The 19,840-nt window shown below is 40.1% G+C and overlaps 1 protein-coding gene across 1 annotated transcript; it reads right to left on the bottom strand.

Annotated features, from left to right (window-relative positions):
* Nucleotides 1–5,508: 5,508 nt before the first annotated feature.
* LOC133547317 (oocyte zinc finger protein XlCOF8.4-like) lies at nucleotides 5,509–19,441 on the bottom strand. Its single transcript, XM_061893047.1, has 2 exons — nucleotides 18,961–19,441; nucleotides 5,509–6,911 (listed from the first exon to the last, which is right to left on the bottom strand). Exons 1-2 carry the CDS (start codon nucleotides 19,133–19,135, stop codon nucleotides 5,818–5,820), a joined length of 1,269 nt encoding a protein of 422 aa, XP_061749031.1. The 5' UTR covers nucleotides 19,136–19,441; the 3' UTR covers nucleotides 5,509–5,817.
* Nucleotides 19,442–19,840: the final 399 nt, after the last annotated feature.

Here is a 19,840-nt window from a genome sequence, read left to right as displayed (position 1 = left end):
CTCCAGATAGTGTACTTATTATGTGTCCTATGCTGTGCATTAAAAGAGAGGAGGGGAGCCCCCTGCCAGAGGAGTTATCCACCAACATAAGATCCCCCACTTGCCTGCCCTGTACTCCAGATAGTGTACTTATTATGTGTCCTATGCTGTGCATTAAAAGAGAGGAGGGGAGCCCCCTGCCAGAGGAGTTATCCACCAACATAAGATCCCCCACTTGCCTGCCCTGTACTCCAGATAGTGTACTTATTATGTGTCCTATGCTGTGCATTAAAAGAGACGAGGGGAGCCCCCTGCCAGAGGAGTTATCCACCAACATAAGATCCCCCACTGGCCTGCCCTGTACTCCAGATAGTGTACTTATTATGTGTCCTATGCTGTGCATTAAAAGAGAGGAGGGGAGCCCCCTGCCAGAGGAGTTATCCACCAACATAAGATCCCCCACTCGCCTGCCCTGTACTCCAGATAGTGTACTTATTATGTGTCCTATGCTGTGCATTAAAAGAGACGAGGGGAGCCCCCTGCCAGAGGAGTTATCCACCAACATAAGATCCCCCACTGGCCTGCCCTGTACTCCAGATAGTGTACTTATTATGTGTCCTATGCTGTGCATTAAAAGAGAGGAGGGGAGCCCCCTGCCAGAGGAGTTATCCACCAACATAAGATCCCCCACTCGCCTGCCCTGTACTCCAGATAGTGTACTTATTATGTGTCCTATGCTGTGCATTAAAAGAGACGAGGGGAGCCCCCTGCCAGAGGAGTTATCCACCAACATAAGATCCCCCACTGGCCTGCCCTGTACTCCAGATAGTGTACTTATTATGTGTCCTATGCTGTGCATTAAAAGAGAGGAGGGGAGCCCCCTGCCAGAGGAGTTATCCACCAACATAAGATCCCCCACTTGCCTGCCCTGTACTCCAGATAGTGTACTTATTATGTGTCCTATGCTGTGCATTAAAAGAGAGGAGGGGAGCCCCCTGCCAGAGGAGTTATCCACCAACATAAGATCCCCCACTTGCCTGCCCTGTACTCCAGATAGTGTACTTATTATGTGTCCTATGCTGTGCATTAAAAGAGAGGAGGGGAGCCCCCTGCCAGAGGAGTTATCCACCAACATAAGATCCCCCACTCGCCTGCCCTGTACTCCAGATAGTGTACTTATTATGTGTCCTATGCTGTGCATTAAAAGAGACGAGGGGAGCCCCCTGCCAGAGGAGTTATCCACCAACATAAGATCCCCCACTTGCCTGCCCTGTACTCCAGATAGTGTACTTATTATGTGTCCTATGCTGTGCATTAAAAGAGAGGAGGGGAGCCCCCTGCCAGAGGAGTTATCCACCAACATAAGATCCCCCACTTGCCTGCCCTGTACTCCAGATAGTGTACTTATTATGTGTCCTATGCTGTGCATTAAAAGAGACGAGGGGAGCCCCCTGCCAGAGGAGTTATCCACCAACATAAGATCCCCCACTTGCCTGCCCTGTACTCCAGATAGTGTACCTATTATGTGTCCTATGCTGTGCATTAAAAGAGACGAGGGGAGCCCCCTGCCAGAGGAGTTATCCACCAACATAAGATCCCCCACTTGCCTGCCCTGTACTCCAGATAGTGGACCCAAATCCCTTTTCTTAGTTTCCATCGGCACCAATTCTTTAGTCAGAATTCCTATTTGTTTTTACATTTGCAGAATATTAGTATTACTCAAATTGCATATAGGATTGTTTGTACACACACACACACACACACACACACACACACACACACACACACACACACACACACACACACACACACACACACACACACACACACACACACACACACACACACACACACACACACACACACACACACACAATTCAATGTATTCCTCTTATTGATACTAATTCATATAGTTTAACTAGTTGGGTGATGTCATAGAAGTAACAATAATAATAATGATAATATCAACAATGACTAAACAATAATAATAACGATAATGATAACAATAATAATAACAATATGAACAATAGCAATAGCAATGACAATAAATGATGACAATAATACATATAAAATAATGAAGATGATGATGATAATAACAACAATAATAATAATAAAAATATTCCATGCCAGATACATTCTCGATTGATACCATTTTGTCTGTTTTCAATAGTGTACGTGCTGTACATGGGAGGTCAGGATGGCCCGGCTGCCTCAAGACTTTGAGCAAGCTGTCAACCGCATTGTTTTTGACTTGAAACTCAGTTGCCCACACTCCAAGCCCACCTGCTAAACTACTGTCCGGTTCCATGTTATCCTCAGAATCAGATGACAGCGTGACCTGTTGGTGGATGATATCCCAGGCATCACCATCACTGCTTTGATCAGCATCACCTTCACTGTCATTTTGATCAGAATCATCGCCACTACCACCAGCATAAGTGGAGCTGTCATCAATAGTAGGCTCTGCTGGAACATCTATGGCTGCTTCTTGTTGGATGTTCTCTGCAGCGACAAAGTCAAGTGAACTGTCATCATCATTTCCACTTTCAGGACCAGGTACCTGGTTTAGTGCCAGTGGTTTCTGTGCTCTCTTGGCAGCCATCCACTTTCGCTTGTACTCACGACGTTGGCTTTTCTGGTCCATGCCTTGGCAGTTAATGTTCGGAGATTGTGTACAACTGTAAAAAACATGCTATAATGGCCCAGAGCCGGCCCGAGGCATAAGCGAACTAAGCGCTTGCTTAGGGCCCCGCGGCCACCAAAGGGCCCCCAAAAGCAATTAACAAAAATGTTTTATTTTTTGCATGTGTAACGGAGGTCATTTATGATCTCAATTGCTTACTGTCTTACTACTGTTCATATTTTAATGTCATTTTATATAATTTATTACATTTACACATTATGTAATGTGACTCTTTATTTCGCAATTGTTATTATTCTAAATTCGGTACTCTCATTTCCTACATTTTTTATGGTCATTGAACGTCACATGTCACAGCAGACTTCCAGGCTGAGACACGAGTGTGTCATCAGTCTTTTGTCTTCCACGTGACGCTAAGTTGTACTTTCTGGCGCTCTCTGAATTAGCTTTCAGCTAACTTATTAGCAGGCTAGAGACATATTTATGTTAAGTTTTGTTTTGTTGTATTTCTGTACAGGTCAATGAATGTAAAGAGGCTGATTTGAAACTCACTGTGATTGTTTTCACCAGGTATTGTGTATTTTTTTGTCGTGTGTTAATGTGTTAGTCAGTCTGTTGTCTTCCACGTGACGGTTTATAAATGTAAAGTGGCTGATTGGAGACTCACTATGATTGTTTTCACCAGAATAAACCATGTTTGAGTCGGAAACGTGACTGGGTGTCGTCTTTTGGGGAAAAACACAAGACAAAGGAGTACTTCATCGCTACACATGTACGAGTCTGACTGATGATTTCTAAATGATCAAAGATATATTATTGTACAAAAACACAATTTTAGGTCAACAGAGTGCTGCTGCTGATCTAGGCCTAGTGATTCTTCCTGCCTCTCTTTAAATGTCAAAGCTCTCTACCTGCTGCACCTGTGACGTTTGCCGCCTGCCGTGCAATGCCAGTGCGCACTGGGCATCAAAAGTGCAGATAGAGGCAAAACAATGTCACAAAAAAGGACAAATCCTTCCAGCCGCATCACCAGACAGATTTCACTGGGGTACGTGCCCCAGTATTGATCTGCAGTGCCCCAGTAAAAATTTCACCAATAAAAAAAACGCTTCAGAGTTTTAAGTCTACATAACATAGACCACAGCGCACATACTACTTCGTATGGTAATTGATTTCTACTGTATTCACTTCACGTAACAATGAGCACATGGCTAATTAATATGGTAATTTATTCACGTGTGGAGACTTCAGTTGAGAGAGAGAGAGAGAGAGACAGAGAGAGAGAGGATGAGAATCACTGCGTGAGGTAGGTAACGTTAGCCGACGACAATTTGTTAATTATATTATTTTGATTTTGATTTGACTCAAACTGTAATTCCTAGATGGATTTAAGAAAGTTATTTGCCCGCAGCAGGGAAGAAGCAGCGAGGAATGAGAGATGTAAGTGAAGTCCTAGCTAGCTAGGCAACATCATTGTCTTAAGTTGATGCTAAGTTAGCTAACGTTATTCCTTGTATCAAGACAAACATATTCATTTGCTGTACGAGCTGTCGGGGGAATTTCCAATCAACATGAAACATCATGTTGGTTATTGTCTGCTGCTTCTGCATCAATAATGATTTGGAGTCAGCATGTGTGAGTTGAGTGCTTCTCAAATGGTTTATCTTCAGGAAGAAAAACATTTTTCCATATCATCAAGTCGTAAGCCAAATTTTTAAATCATTCAAGTTTATATCACAGAAAAATAGCACAGTAGACTTGTCTTGTTAATCGCTGTGACTTTGACTAAAATAATCTTGTTTTGTCACCAGAAAAATGGCTACAGCTAAAGCATCTGCTTTTGTTTCCAGAAAAAATAGTAACATTTCTGTATTTTTTACCAGAAAGATGGCTGAAAATATCGGGGTTTGTTGCCCCATTTAGATTTAAAAAATATATATTTCCATGTCTGTCCTGAGTCCTCCTCCATTGGTTACTCGGTTTGCCTTTTGCTAAAATACTCACTAATAGTCACTAGAAAAATGGCTAAAAATATCTGGTTTTGTTGCCACAATTTGATTTTTTTCTCCCTTAACTTTTTTTTTTTTCATGCACACATGTGACTGCGACTCACTGAAAATGACACACAATCCACTTTTATGTCAGGACCCAGCAGTTGGGAACCACTGGTCAACTGTATAACAGTTACTGTAATATAAATATTTCAAAAAGATTCATTGCTCTTCTCCTTTGCTTTTACCAGTAGCAGTTTAGAAGTCTGGAGTAAAAAAGTGCACAAGTAGGTCAAATGCATGAGTTAATTTCAGGTGGTTCATCAAAGATCCATACAACATCATCTGATATGATTTCATAGTTTAAAGCACTATTTATGTATTTTTTATGATAAATAAGTCCTAAAAATGTTTTTGCTTGCGCGCTTTGCACGCTCATATGAATTATTATTATTATTATTATTATTATTTGTGCCCCAGTACAGTATTAGGTCTAGTGTGTCCTTCAGGTGCATTATGTTACCTTGTTTCTGGTAACTCTGTTCATTAATATTATCTAAGTATTTGCTTGATATTTAATGTATTTATGTTGGTTTTTGTACAATTGAATTTGTTCCTTTTTATATATATTTAAGTGATTTTATTGTTGCAATTTATTGTTTTTCTTGCATTACGAATTATTTTTGCACATTGCTGTTTCAGGTGTTTGTTATCAAAAATAATAAAGTGAATCAGAATCACCTTTATTGTCCTATTATGTTTAACACACATGGAATTTAACTTCAGTAGACTGCGCTCTCTTTATACAAATTAAACATGAAATATGAACAATTAACTAAAAATATAAACTAGTAATTAAAGACAAATATGTACAAGACTGATGAGACAAGATGACACTTTTACTGTAAATACAAAGCTTTATCACTTGGACTGTTCAACCCCAGGCCACTCTTGTGGCTGAATGTTTTCTACATTTTAAAATTAGGAAGTATATATGGCACTCTGGACATCATTCCTTCATTCATTGGTATTATTTATGTTCTTAGCTGGGCCACCCCCATATCTTTATAAATGACATGTCATTTGTAAAGACATGCCAGGCTGACAATAGGATCATGTAAACACTGCCAGAGCCGCAATGACTTTATAGTAGGTGTGTGAATGATCAACAATCAATATTATTGGCAGAAATAGAGGGCCCCAAAATCAAATGTTGCTTAGGGCCCCATGGAGACTGGCTAGAAGCCTTGATCGGTCACAAAAGCTTCTGTTGCAGATTGAACAGGAATGTGATTTTTCACCAGTGTGTGTTGTCATGTGTCTTTTCAAACTCTGACTTCGTGTAAAACATTTACCACAGGTTGAACAGGAAAACGGTTTTTCACCAGTGTGTGTTCTCATATGTACTTTCAAAGTGATTCTTTGTACAAAACTTTTACTACAGATTGAACAGACATAAGGTTTTTCTCCGGTATGTGTTCTCATGTGTACTTTCACATCTTGACTTTGTGTAAAACTTTTACCACAAATTGAACAAGAAAAAGGTTTTTCTCCAGTGTGTGTTCTATTGTGTCTTTTTAGAGAACTATGGTATTTAAGGGTTTTGTGACAGTGAGGACATGTGAAGTGAGTGTTGTCAGTGTGACATGTCTTATCATCTTTAGAGTCTTCATCATCAGTGTCAGGAGAGTGTGACGTTGTGTCCTCACTATCTGATAGTGGAGCTAAGAGCTTGTCTGCTTGTGATCCTCCACAGTGGTCTCCATCAGCTTCTGTTGTCATGTGTTGTGTTGAGCTGCTGCTTGGAGGCTCCCCCCCTCCCCTCTCCTCACTTTCACCTTTCACCTCATCATCTTCACTCTTCACAGGGACACCAGTCACTGGGAACTCCTCCAACCATTTAGGCTGACTGATGCCCTCTTCCTCCTCTTCCTCTTTAATGTGCGGCGCCTCTTGGTCCTCCTCTTGCTCCTTAAAGTGAGGGGTCAGTGGATCCTCCTCTTCCTTTTTAATGTGAGGTGTCAGCGGGTTCTCTTGCTCCTTAAAGTGAGGGGTAAGTGGATCCTCCTCTTCCTTTTTGATGTGTAAGATCAGTGTGACCTCCGCTTGCCTTTTATTGTGAAGGGTCAGTTTAACATTATGGGTCTGTGGCGTCTCATGTTTCGCTTTATTGTGGGGGGGCTGTGGGTCCTCTACTTCCTCTTTAATGTGTTGGGAATGCGGTACATCTTTTTCCTCTTTAATGTGGTGGGGCTGTGGCTCTTCTTCCTGCTCATGAGGAAGATGTCCTTTATTGAGTTCTGCGGAACAGGAGAAAACAAACATTCTTCAGAAAAGTCCAGCTTTGCTCAATCACATGAGACATTGTCCTACACCAAGAAATTATTTCACAATCTCATCAGTGTCCCCTCACAGCAGTCAGGGTACTTCCAGCTGACACATGAAGAAGACCTTCAGAGGAATGCTTTTTCAGGCCAACATCCAATCCATCTTATTCATATAAAAACTTCCTAAAAGTCATTCCTGCAATCCTTAATGGTAGATGCCATACGTGAAAGTGTGCTGTTCTCCCTCTGAATAAGTCATACACACACAGGAAATAATGTACCACATGCCAGCCTCCACACAGTAGTACTAGTGATGAGCTCCCCCTGCTGGTGGACAATAATTAGTCATTTTCCTATTCATCTTTAGAGACATGTCTGTTATAAAAGAAGCATGAGCACAGTCAACATGTTGGCCAAGAAAGATGACATCTGTTTTGCTTTCATTTAGATAGTGTCACCACAGTTAAACTGGGAAGAAGTAATCAGATTACTGACAGCACCTTCAAAAGATAACTTGTTTACCTTATTAATAATAGTAATAATGGATTATATTATTTAGTGCGTTACTAGACACTCAAATTGCGTTAGAGTGAGAACTGAGAAGGCATCATTCATGCAGTCCACACATTCAATCAAAATCAGAATCAGACATACCGTATTTCCTTGAATTGCCGCCGGGTATATAGTATGCACCTGCCTAGAATTACTGCTGGGTCTAACTCGTTTCGCAAACTAATTAGCGCATGCTTAGCATTACCGCCGGCTCAGGATTAATGCCGGGTCAAACTCGTTTCGCCAAATAATTAGCATATGCCTACAATTCCCGCCGGGTCAAACTCGCCACGTCACGAGTGACACTTCACCTGTCATCATTTTCAAAATGGAGGAGGTTGATTTCAAAAATTTGAAATCGCATAAAAGGAAGAAGATTAAGAGCTATTCAGTAGGATTTAAGGTCCAAGTTATTGAATATTCTAAAAAGAACAGTAAGCAGCTATGTTTTATTAATATACCGTAGCTGCGTGTGTCAAATATGAGTCATTAAATGACTCCCGCCTCCTGGTGGTAGAGGGCGCTAGTGATCCTTCTTGCGACTACTCGGCTGAAGAAGAAGTGACAACAAGCAGCAAGAGTGAGCAGCGTGTGTTTATTTTTTCCTCTCGCTTGCACTTTTAACATGGAGGATTACATATCTAAAATAAAACCGTTTTCTAAACTGGACTTTCAATCGAAGCAGGAGGTAATAATGGAAGATCTCCATCGAGACAGAGAGACTTTTAAAACTGAAGAAAGATAAGGAGGACTTCTATAAACAAGTTATCGATGCTTTTGATCAGAAGGAGCTGCGCATAGACATCATTTATAAGTAAAGGTAAGACCATAATAACTTTTTTCTATTAAATGTGCTTTTCATGATGTATCCTTACATCACACTCAAATTTTTAAGCGCAGGCCTAAATTTACCGCATGCCTTTGGTAAGTGCCAGAGTGAGAAGAGGTTTTAAATTAATTAGCGCCCCGGCGGCAATTCAAGGAAATACGGTACTTTATTAATCCCCAAGGGGAAGTTAAAACTTTCAGCAATATGGTAAGCTACATTTAATAATAATAATAATAATAATAATAATAATAATAATAAGTAGATGAGGCAATTGTTCCAAGGAATTGTGTGAATGCAGACAATTCTCACAACACCACAACACTTCTTCTCTCACATTCCCAAAGTAATAATCTAGTCAATAATCACTGAAATCATCAAAAAAATAAGGCATATTATATCAACAATGACTTTTTTTCAAGATGGCGCCCCCCGTGACTGACGTCTTTGCGTCGTCGTCCTGACAACATTTACGTTTTTTATTTATTATCCAAACCCCGTTTCCATATGAGTTGGGAAATTGTGTTGGATGTAAATATAAACGGAATACAATGATTTGCAAATCCTTTTCAAGCCATATTCAGTTGAATGCACTAAAAAAAGAGAAAACATTTGATGTTCAAACTCATAAACTTTTTTTTTTTGTTGCAAATAATAATTAACTTAGAATTTCATGGCTGCAACACGTGCCAAAGTAGTTGGGAAAGGGCATGTTCACCACTGTGTTACATCACCTTTTCTTTTAACAACACTCAATAAACGTTTGGGAACTGAGGAAACTAATTGTTGAAGCTTTGAAAGTGGAATTCTTTCCCATTCTAGTTTTATGTAGAGCTTCAGTCCTTCAATAGTCCGGTGTCTTCCATCCATCCACTTTCCACCGCTTATTCCCTTTTGGGGTCGCTGGCGCCCATCTCAGCCACAATCGGGCAGAAGGCGGGGTACACCCCGGACAAGTCTCCACCTCATCGCAGGGCCAACACAGATAGACAGACAACATTCACACTCACATTCACACACTAGGGACCATTTAGTGTTGCCAATCAACCTATCCCCAGGTGCATGTCTTTGGAAGTGGGAGGAAGCCGGAGTACCCGGAGGGAACCCACGCATTCACGGGGAGAACATGCATACTCCACACAGAAAGATCCCGAGCCTGGGATTGAACCCAAGACTACAGGACCTTCGTATTGTGAGGCAGACGCACTAACCCTTCTGCCACCGTGAAGCCCAGTCCGGTGTCTTGTTGTCGTATTTTACACTTCATAATGCGCCACACATTTTCCATGGGAGACATGTCTGGACTGCAGGCAGGCCAGTCTGGTACCTGCACTCTTTTACTACGAAGCCACGCTGTTGTAACACGTGGCTTGGCATTGTTTTGCTGAAATAAGCAGGGGCGTCCATGATAACGTTGCTTTGATGACAACATATGTTGCTCCAAAACCTGTATGGACCATTCAGCATTAATGGTGCCTTCACAGATGTGTAAGTTACCCATGTCTTGGGTACTAATACACCCCCATACCATCACACATGTGTAAGTTACCCATGCCTTGGGCACTAATACACCCCCATACCATCACACATGTGTAAGTTACCCATGCCTTGGGCACTAATACACCCCCATACCATCACACATGTGTAAGTTACCCATGCCTTGGGCACTAATACACCCCCATACCATCACAGATGTGTAAGTTACCCATGCCTTGGGCACTAATACACCCCCATACCATCACACATGTGTAAGTTACCCATGCCTTGGGCACTAATACACCCCCATACCATCACACATGTGTAAGTTACCCATCCCTTGGGCACTAATACACCCCCATACCATCACACATGTGTAAGTTACCCATGTCTTGGGCACTAATACACCCCCATACCATCACACATGTGTAAGTTACCCATGCCTTGGGCACTAATACACCCCCATACCATCACACATGTGTAAGTTACCCATGTCTTGTTCACTAATACACCCCCATACCATCACAGATGTGTAAGTTACCCATGTCTTGTTCACTAATACACCCCCATACCATCACACATGTGTAAGTTACCCATGCCTTGGGCACTAATACACCCCCATACCATCACACATGTGTAAGTTACCCATGCCTTGGGTACTAATACACCCCCATACCATCACACATGCTGGTTTTTCAACTTTGCGCCTATAACAATCCGGACGGTTATTTTCCTTTTTGTTCCTGAGTACACCACATCCACAGTTTCCAAATATAATTTGAAATGAGGACTCGTCAGACCACAGAACACTTTTCCACTTTGCATCAGTCCATCTTTGATGAGCTCGGGCCCAGCCAAGCCGGCGGTGTTTCAGGGTGTTGTTGGTAAATGGGTTTGGCTTTGCATAGTAGAGTTTTAACTTGCACTTACAGATGTAGCGACCAACTGTAGTTACTGACTGTGGTTTTATGAAGTGTTCCTGAGCCCCTGTGGTGATATCCTTTACGCACTGATGTCAGTTTTTGATGCAGTACCGCCTAAGGCAGGGGTAGGGAACCTATGGCTCTAGAGCCAGATGTGGCTCTTTTGATGACTGCACCTGGCTCTCAGATAAATCTTAGCTGACATTGCTAAACATGGTAAGTAATGAATAATTCTGCCGGTAATCATAGTGTCAAAAATAACGTTCAAAATATAAAATATTTTCATGCATTTTAATCCATCCATCCGGTTTCTACCGCACCTGTTCAAGAAGTCGCATTAATGGTAAGAAGTATTTTATTTATTGTTGGTTAGCTTCAGAATAACAATGTTATTAAAAAGAATAAGAGACTTATTATACTCAAAAAATGTTGGACTTACTTAAAAATGAATGCATCATCATCATTTATTGTTATTCCTTTCATTAAAATGCATATATACAAGCCACGTACAATTGACACTTTCATTGTTTTTTTTGTTTCTTATACATTTCCATGATCAGAAAGGAGCAGATGGAAGAATAATATTCTTATATTTATCTGCCCCCCTTTTTAACATCAATTATTTTCGATGACTTTATAACTGTTCACTCCAACAACACCCGAACTCCAACATACTTTTCAATTTTCCTTTAAGTATTTTCACAATGACACGTCCAATCAAATCAAAATTCAGTTTGATATAATTCCAGTTTTCTCTTTTTATAACTTTTTAAAAACAAAGGTATTCTCACAGCTTTTTAAGTCTTTGTTTAGAGAATATCATGCTTTCACAGCAACAACAGACAAGCACATTTGTTTCAAATTTGTTGGCACTCTTGGATGTTTAAAGTCATACGGCCTTCTGTGGTTCTCATCTTCAGATGTGAACACATAACTTTTGTACGTCCTTTGGAAGAATTGTATTTCTCGCTTTGAACAGCATTAATAGACTATTCAATTCTACAATGTCTTTTAGTTTTAGTAATTGTGACCTAATGAAGTGGTTTTGTGTGGTCGCTATATCGTACTTTAAAAATTATACAAATTGCTCTTTTCTGTGAAATAAAGGCATTATGTTGCTATGATATGTATTTCCCAATATTTCTGCACAATAATTGAAATAAGATAGAATAATAGTTGTATTCAGTCTTACAAAAAATATTATATGGCTCTCACGGAAATACTTTTAAAATATTTGGCTTGTATGGCTCTCTCAGCTAAAAAGGTTCCCGACCCCTGGCCTAAGGGATCAAAGGTCCGTAATATCATCGCTTATGTGCAGTGATTTCCCCAGATTCTCTGAACCTTTTGATGATTTTACGGACGTAGATGGTAAAACCCTAAATTCCTTGCAATAGCTCAGGGGTGCCCACACTTTTTCTGCAGGCGAGCTACTTTTCAATTGACCAACTCGAGGGGATCTACCTCATTTATATATATCATTTATATTTATTTATTTATGAAAGAGACATTTTTGTAAACAAGTTAAATGTGTTTAATGATAATACAAGCATGTGTAACACATATAGATGTCTTTCTTTCACGAAGACAAGAATATAAGTTGGTGTATTACCTGATTCTGATGACTTGCATTGATTGGAATCAGACAGTAATGATGATAACGCCCACATTTTCAAATGGAGGAGAAAAAAAGTTGTCCTTTCTGTACAATACCACATGAAAGTGGTTGGTTTTTGGCATCTAATTCATCAAGCTTCTATACACTTTACAAGAAAAACATTGGCGGCAAATTCCGTAGCTTGCTTGATTGACATTCACGGCACCCGAGGGTCTTGTGAGATGACGCTGGCTGCTGCCAGTTCATTATTATGAAAAAATGACAGAGAGGAAGGCGAGAAACACTTTTTATTTCAACAGACTTTCGCGCCGTCCCTTCCGTCAAAACTCTCAAGGCCGACTGCACATTTCCTATCTTCACAATAAAAGCCCTGCTTCATGCTGCCTGCGCTAACAAAATAAAAGTCTCGGAAAGCTGGCGTGCACAAGTGATGTGCACGCCAGCTTTCTGAGGGATCGCTTGTGCACGCCAGTTTTCCGAGACTCTGTATTTAGTTAGCGCATAAAATAAAAAGTGTTTCTCGCCTTCCTCTCGGTCATATTTTAATAATAATGATCTTGCAGCAGCCAGCGTCATCTCACAAGACCCTCCGGTACCGTGAATGTCATTTAAGTGACGTCTTGGTGAAGATTGATGATCACTAAATTTTAGGTCTATTTCTTTTAAAAGCCTGGCTCCAGATCGACTGACACACCCCCCGCGGTTGACTGGTAGCTCGGGATCGACGTAATGGGCACCCCTGCAATAGCTTGTTGAGAAATGTTGTTCTAAAACTGTTCGACAATTAGCTTACAAAATGATGACACTCTACCAATCCTTGTTTGTGAATTACTTAACATTTCACGGAAACTGCTCTTATACCCAATCATGGCACCCACCTGTTCCCAATTAGCCTGCACACCTGTGGGATGTTCCAAATAAGTATTTGATGAGCATTCGTCTACTTAATCCGTATTCATTGCCACCTTTCCCAACTTCTTTGTCATGTGTTGCTGGCATCAAATTCTAAAGGTAATGATTATTTGCAAAAAAAAAAAAAAGTTTATCAGTGTGAACATCAAATATGTTGTCTTTGTAGCATATTCAACTGAATATGGCTTGAAAATGATTTGCAAATCATTGTATTCCGTTTATATTTACATCTAACACAATTTCCCAACTCATATGGAAACGGGGTTTGTAGTACTAATTTGCATCCTAAATGCAAAGTTTTTGCATGCAACAGTGAGATATAACAGAGATGCACTTCTGGACATCGGAAAAGCTCACCACAAGCTCACTTCTAGTCTGACGGACTTCAACTTTCTGCTACGACGAGAGCCAGCTAACCACAAAACAACAACAACAAGACGGCGGGGCTACATGCTAGGCTAAAGGCTAGAGCTACACAACCACCACTACCTAGCCTGCTGCTAGCTAACGTGCGCTCACTCGACAACAAGCTGGATGAGCTGAGAACCAGGACTACATCCCAACGTGAACTGAGAGAATGCTGTGCTCTTATTTACACGGAAACCTGGCTTTCGGACAGCATCCCAGACTCTGCTATCCAGCTAACAACGCACTCAGTCTACCGTGAAGACCGGACAAAGGCTTCAAGAAAGGCGGAGGCGGCGTCTGTGTTTACGTGAGTAACCGCTGGTGCTCGGACGTACAGGTGGTTGAAAGACACTGCTCGGACAACATTGAGTTGTTGATGGTGAAATGCAGACCTTTTTACCTGCCAAGGGAGTTCAGTGCAGTGTTTATACTGTTTGTTTACATCCCGCCACGGGCGGACTCCACTACAGCGCTAAAGCTGCTGCATGACGTCATCAGTAAACAAGAGACCCCACACCCTGATGCTGCGTTCACGGTAGCTGGGGATTTTAACCTCCTAAAGAGTGTCCTCCCAAAATACCATCAATATGTGAACTTTACTACGAGGGAGATAAACACCCTGGACCAGGTGTACTGCAACGTGAGGGGAGCCTACAAAGCTGTACCCAGACCACACTTTGGACTATCTGATCACATCTCAGCTTTTCTACATCCAGCGTCCCAAGCAAGCCCCCCCAGTGAGTAAAACTGTTCAAGTTTGGAATGAAGACACTGAACTAGTGCTTCAGGACTGCTTTGGGAGTACAGACTGGGACATGTTTAAAACTGCTGCTCAGAGGGATGACGGTACTGTGGACATAGAGGAATATGCTTCCAGTGTAACTGGCTACATCAGTACGTGTGTGGAAAACATTGTTCCCACAAAACAATACAAGATATACCCAAACCAAAAACCCTGGATTAATGTTCGGTCCAAGCTACATGCCCGCTCCACTGCATTTCTCTCAGGCAACGCTGAGGACTACAAGAAGGCCAGATATGACCTGTGTAAATTCATCAGCGAGGCCAAGGGACAATGCAGACAAAAGCTGGAGGGATTCTACTTCAACACAGATTCCCGACGCATGTGGCAAGGCCTGCAACACATCACCGACTACAAGCAGGGGAGCAGGGGGGTCACAAACAGCCAACAATCACTGCCAGATGAGCTGAATGAGTTCTATGCCCGCTTCGAGGTCCTCAACACCAACTAACAGAGAGGGGTTCTGACCACGGAGCCCACGCAGGACCCACCGCTCACTGTGACAACAGCAGAGGTACGTACAGTTCTGAAGAAAACAAACCCACGGAAGACAGCCGGCCCAGATAACACCTCTGGCCAGGCCCTCAGGGTGTGTTCATCAGAGCTGGCTGACGTACTTGCTGACATATACAACTTGTCACTAACACAAGCTGTTGTGCCCACCTGCTTCAAGACCACCACCATCGTGCCCCTGCCAAAGAAAAACACTGTGACCTGTCTGTTGCACTCACCCCAATAGTGATGAAGTGCTTCGAGAGGATAGTCATGTCACACATCAAGAAGACCATCCCAGACACACTGGACCCTCTACAGCAGGGGTCACCAACCTTTTTGAAACCAAGAGCTACTTCTTGGGTACTGATTAATGCGAAGGGCTACCAGTTTGATACACACTTAAATAAATTGCCAGAAATAGCCAATTTGCTCATTTTACCTTTAATAAATAAATCTACTAATATATAAAAAAATGGGTATTTCTGTCTGTCATTCCGTCGTACATTTTTTTTCCTTTTACGGAAGGTTTTTTTTGTAGAGAATAAATGATGAAAAAAACACTTAATTGAACGGTTTAAAAGAGGAGAAAACACGAAAAAAATGAAAATTACATTTTGAAACATAGTTTATCTTCAATTTCGACTCTTTAAAATTCAAAATTCAAACTGAAAGAAATGAAGAGAAAAACAAGCTAATTTTAATCTTTTTGAAAAAATTGAAAAAATAATTTATGTAACATCATTGGTCATTGTTCCTGATTAATATTAATTTTAGAGTTTTGATGACATGTTTTGAATAGGTTAAAATTCAATCTGCACTTTGTTAGAATATATACCAAATTGGACCAAGCTATATATCTAACAAAGACAAATCATTATTTCTTCTGGATTTTCCAGAACAAACATTTTAAAAGAAATTCAAAATAATTTAAAATAAGATTTAAACTTGATTCTACAGTTTTTCTAGATTTGCCAGAATCATTTTTTTGAATTTTAATCATAATAAGTTTGAAGAGATATTTCACAAATATTCTTCGTCGAAAAAACAGAAGCTAAAATGAAGAATTAAATTAAAATGTATTTATTATTCCTATTTTCTTTCTTTCTTTCTTTAGTTTATTTCGAACATGAATATTTACAACACAATACAATACAGACAATAAAAATGATTTACAATTTAAAAAAAAATACTTGAACATTTATTTAAATTGTCAGGAAAGAAGAGGAAGGAATTTAAAAGGTAAAAAGCTAAATTGAATCCTGTCTGTGTTTGATTACTTTGCTCCCTGTCTTGTTTAATAGATGTCATCGGCAAAAATGTCAAAGCATTTCTCTGAAACACAATATTATACATTCTGAAAATGATAGCAAGAATATACTTACAAATTTCAGAAAATGTCACGAGCAAACATTTTGTTTAAAAGGTTTTTACTGCCTTTTTAGCCCTTTGAGACATTTGTGATTTAGGGCTAGATGAATAAATATTGATTGATTGATTGATACTATACAAAAATTCAAAATAACTGAAGAAACATCACTGATAAACATTGGAAAACTGTCACTGAACGTCTTAGTGTGATGTCAATTTGTGACAGACAAATGGTACACAGTTTCCACATGGTGAGGACATTGATGGGCTGACTCACTGTCTTACGGATTACCTCAACTTCTGACCTGCCCTGCTAGGACCGTTCAGTGCTACCCTAATGACAAACCCTGGGTAACACAGGAGGTTCAAGCTGTCCTCAACAAGAAGAAAGCTGCCTTCAGGAGTGGAGACAGGGAGGCAATGAGAGCAGCACAGCGGGAGGTCAAAGGACACGTGAGGAAGGCTAAGGACAGCTACAAGAAGAAGCTGGAGCAAAACAACATGATGGAGGTCTGGGAAGGTGTGAAAACCATCACAGGCCACAAGACAAAGACCAGAGCAGTAGGGGGGGGACAATAGAGAGGGCCAATGAGATTAAGAACTTCTTCAACCGGTTCAACCAGAACCGGTTGAAGTGGGGGATGTCCTCCCCAACCCTCATCACAGCCACCCCCTCTTCTTCTCCCCCCCAGCCATGGTTGCAACCCCCTACTCCTCCTCCTCCTCCTCCACCAGACATTAGTCATCTCTGTGGCCCAGGTCAGAGGTCAACTGAGGAAGCTGCATCCTAGAAACTATCTGGTGTGCACCTGAATATCTGGTGTGCACTATGTAATATTTAAGTACAGTCTTTATTTTCCAATCAATTCATTTTTTAACATGAATTGATTAACGTGGACCCCGACTTAAACAAGTTGAAAAACTTATTCGGGTGTTCAATTGTACGGAATATGTACCGAACTGTGCAATCTACTAATAAAAGTATCAATCAATCAATCAATCAATCAATCAATTCCTACATGCAAACACAGTGTTAATGTTCAAACTGTGTGTAATGCAACAGTATTTAAAATTATTAAATATACTTGTTAAATAATGTGACTTCCTTGTTTTTTATGAATAATTAAGGCCTACTATGCTACTGTATTTTATTGCTGTTCATGATGGTGGTACTTGGAAATCCAAGTATTTTCTGAGGTGGTACTTGGTGAAAAAAGTTTGACAACTACTGACGTAGTGACATTGTAAACTACATTGGCAGACACCATTTTGTTATACCCAAACGGCGTCTGCTCATACATCGCGCTTCCAACGAGATCCCGTCACCCCCCGAGTAAAAAGGTTCCAGAACTGTTCACGTTATACCATCTCATCTCATTTTCCATCATGTGAATGTTTGAAGTGGAACTAAATGTGATCTCTGAAAGGGGTACACATTATTACCAAAGCAGGGCCCCCATCCACATATACAATACTAGTACATATCTGATGAAAAACAACATTAGTTTTGTTTTTTTAATTATAAGCGTGCCAAACCATCTCTATTTGGACATTATCTAATGCAGGGGTGTCCAAAATGCGGCCCGGGGGCCATTTGCGGCCCGCAGCTAATCGTTAACCGACCCGCCACACATTCTGCAAAAATTGCAAAATTGATAGTATTGCAAAAATTAAAACATTTAAAAAAAGTGGAATGAAGTGAAATATAATGAGAAAACGTGTTAATGTTGACACAAAGCTGCCATGCAGGCAGTTTTTTTTTTCTTGTGTCTTTATTTTGTTTTTTTTCCATTGCTCAAAAAAAGGACAAAAAAATCTATGTTATAATGATTTATTACTTAAAAGTTATCACTTTAAAATGTTTTGTGTCGAAAAATATTGCATATGTTGTGTGGTTGCTATATAAAAACATCAAAATTTGGACAAAAGAGCATAAAATAAACAAAATAATAGTTCAAACTTAAAATCGAAATATATATTGGAAGTTTATCTTGAAATTTAAGTGTTAAAAGTAAAAAAAAAAATCTAATACAAATGCATCACTTTATGAGTGGGGAACCTTTCGGATCTCAAATATATTTAGTAGGATTTTATTTAACTTTTCACTGTGATTACTCAAAAATATTAAATAATTAAAATCAATGATGTCCTGCATTATTGATCTTTGAGGGCTTAAATTGTTAAATAAAGGAACTCTCCTGAAGGAATCAATAAAGTACTATCTATCTAAATACTGCATATTTCAGTTTTACTATAAAAAACAAAGTTGTCTTTGACTGAAAAGGCACAAAACCTTATTTGTTTTACTTTATATCAACTTCAAGTTGATATAGAGATTTACTGTAAGCCTTAAATAAAATTAAAAAAATAATAATTTGACTTATTTTTAACATTTTAGTGACTGTGACCCTCTATGCTCCCCAGGAACCCTAAGGATTAAAACAAAAAATCTGTATATGTTGTTATGGTTGGAAAATGAAAAATATCAAAATGGCCCCTGCATGCTTAAATTTTTCCGTGTTCGGCAGTCTGTGGAAAAAGTTTGGACACCCCTGATCTAATGGAAATGACTGCTGCAAACACGTCATGTTCATGATGAAATATAAAGTTAGTAAAGATGTGAGAGTAAGAAGTCAACAAACCTGTTCTGTGTAACACAACTTGAGCTTTCTTGAAAACAGCCTCCAATAGTTGACGTAGTCTCTCGTTCTCTTCTTTTGTCCGAGAAAGTTCCTCTTTGTACTCTGCTATCGTTCTTTCACACATTTTCACACAACAAAGTTCCTCCTCATACTTTTCTATCGTTCTTTCGCACATTTTCACACAATCACAACACTTTACACTCACACTTGATCTTAACTAAGCGATGTGTTGATCAAATCCGCGTCTCTTTGTTAGCGGCTAACATGCTAAGCTAACTAGCATGCTAAGCTAATTGGCGCGCTCAAACAACTATCAAGCTAAGCGGGCCTAATAATCTCCAAATGTGGCTGAGACGAGTGGAGTTTATCCTGACACGGAAGATGAATAAAGTGTAGTTAGTAGCGATGTGAGGAGATGTGCCGAGGCTTAGAAGCGTGTGTGGAGAAAAGGAGGACTTTGCCGCAAAGCGCATGTCTTCCAAGCATGCATCCGTAGGGGTGGGGCCAAAGAGTCATAGTTGTGATGTTTTGAGCTAGGGAGTTTAAGAACTACACTACCCAGCATGCAACAGTAGTGACGAGGATGCGTGGTAGCCCTGTGAAGTGGTGTCGTATGTCGCCATGCGGACAGCTAGAATGTGGTTATGAGCACTCTGTGTGAGTCAACGTTGAACACGCCTCGTCTGCATTTATTACAATTAGACAGACAATACAATAAGTGCATTAAAAAAGTACTAGTTAATTATTTTCATGCATACATGATTTAAAGTAAAATACGGTTTATATATTTGAAATATCATTTTTGATTGATTGATTGATGGATTGATTGATTGATTGATTGATTGATACTTGTATTAGTAGATTACACAGTACAGTACAT

The sequence above is a fragment of the Nerophis ophidion genome, unplaced genomic scaffold, assembly GCF_033978795.1.
Source record: "Nerophis ophidion isolate RoL-2023_Sa unplaced genomic scaffold, RoL_Noph_v1.0 HiC_scaffold_87, whole genome shotgun sequence".
NCBI classification, from domain to species: domain Eukaryota; kingdom Metazoa; phylum Chordata; class Actinopteri; order Syngnathiformes; family Syngnathidae; genus Nerophis; species Nerophis ophidion.
This window is presented reverse-complemented; position numbering and strand designations above follow the sequence as displayed.

What these genes read in the sequence shown, in the direction of transcription:
- LOC133547317 (XM_061893047.1), bottom strand. Translation starts at nt 19,135, where the DNA reads ATGTGCGAAAGAACGATAGAAAAGTATGAGGAGGAACTTTGTTGTGTG. An exon ending in AGTTGTGTTACACAGAACAG is followed by an intron (nt 6,912 to 18,960) that starts GTTTGTTGACTT and finishes CCTGTTCCGCAG; the next exon opens with AACTCAATAAAGGACATCTT.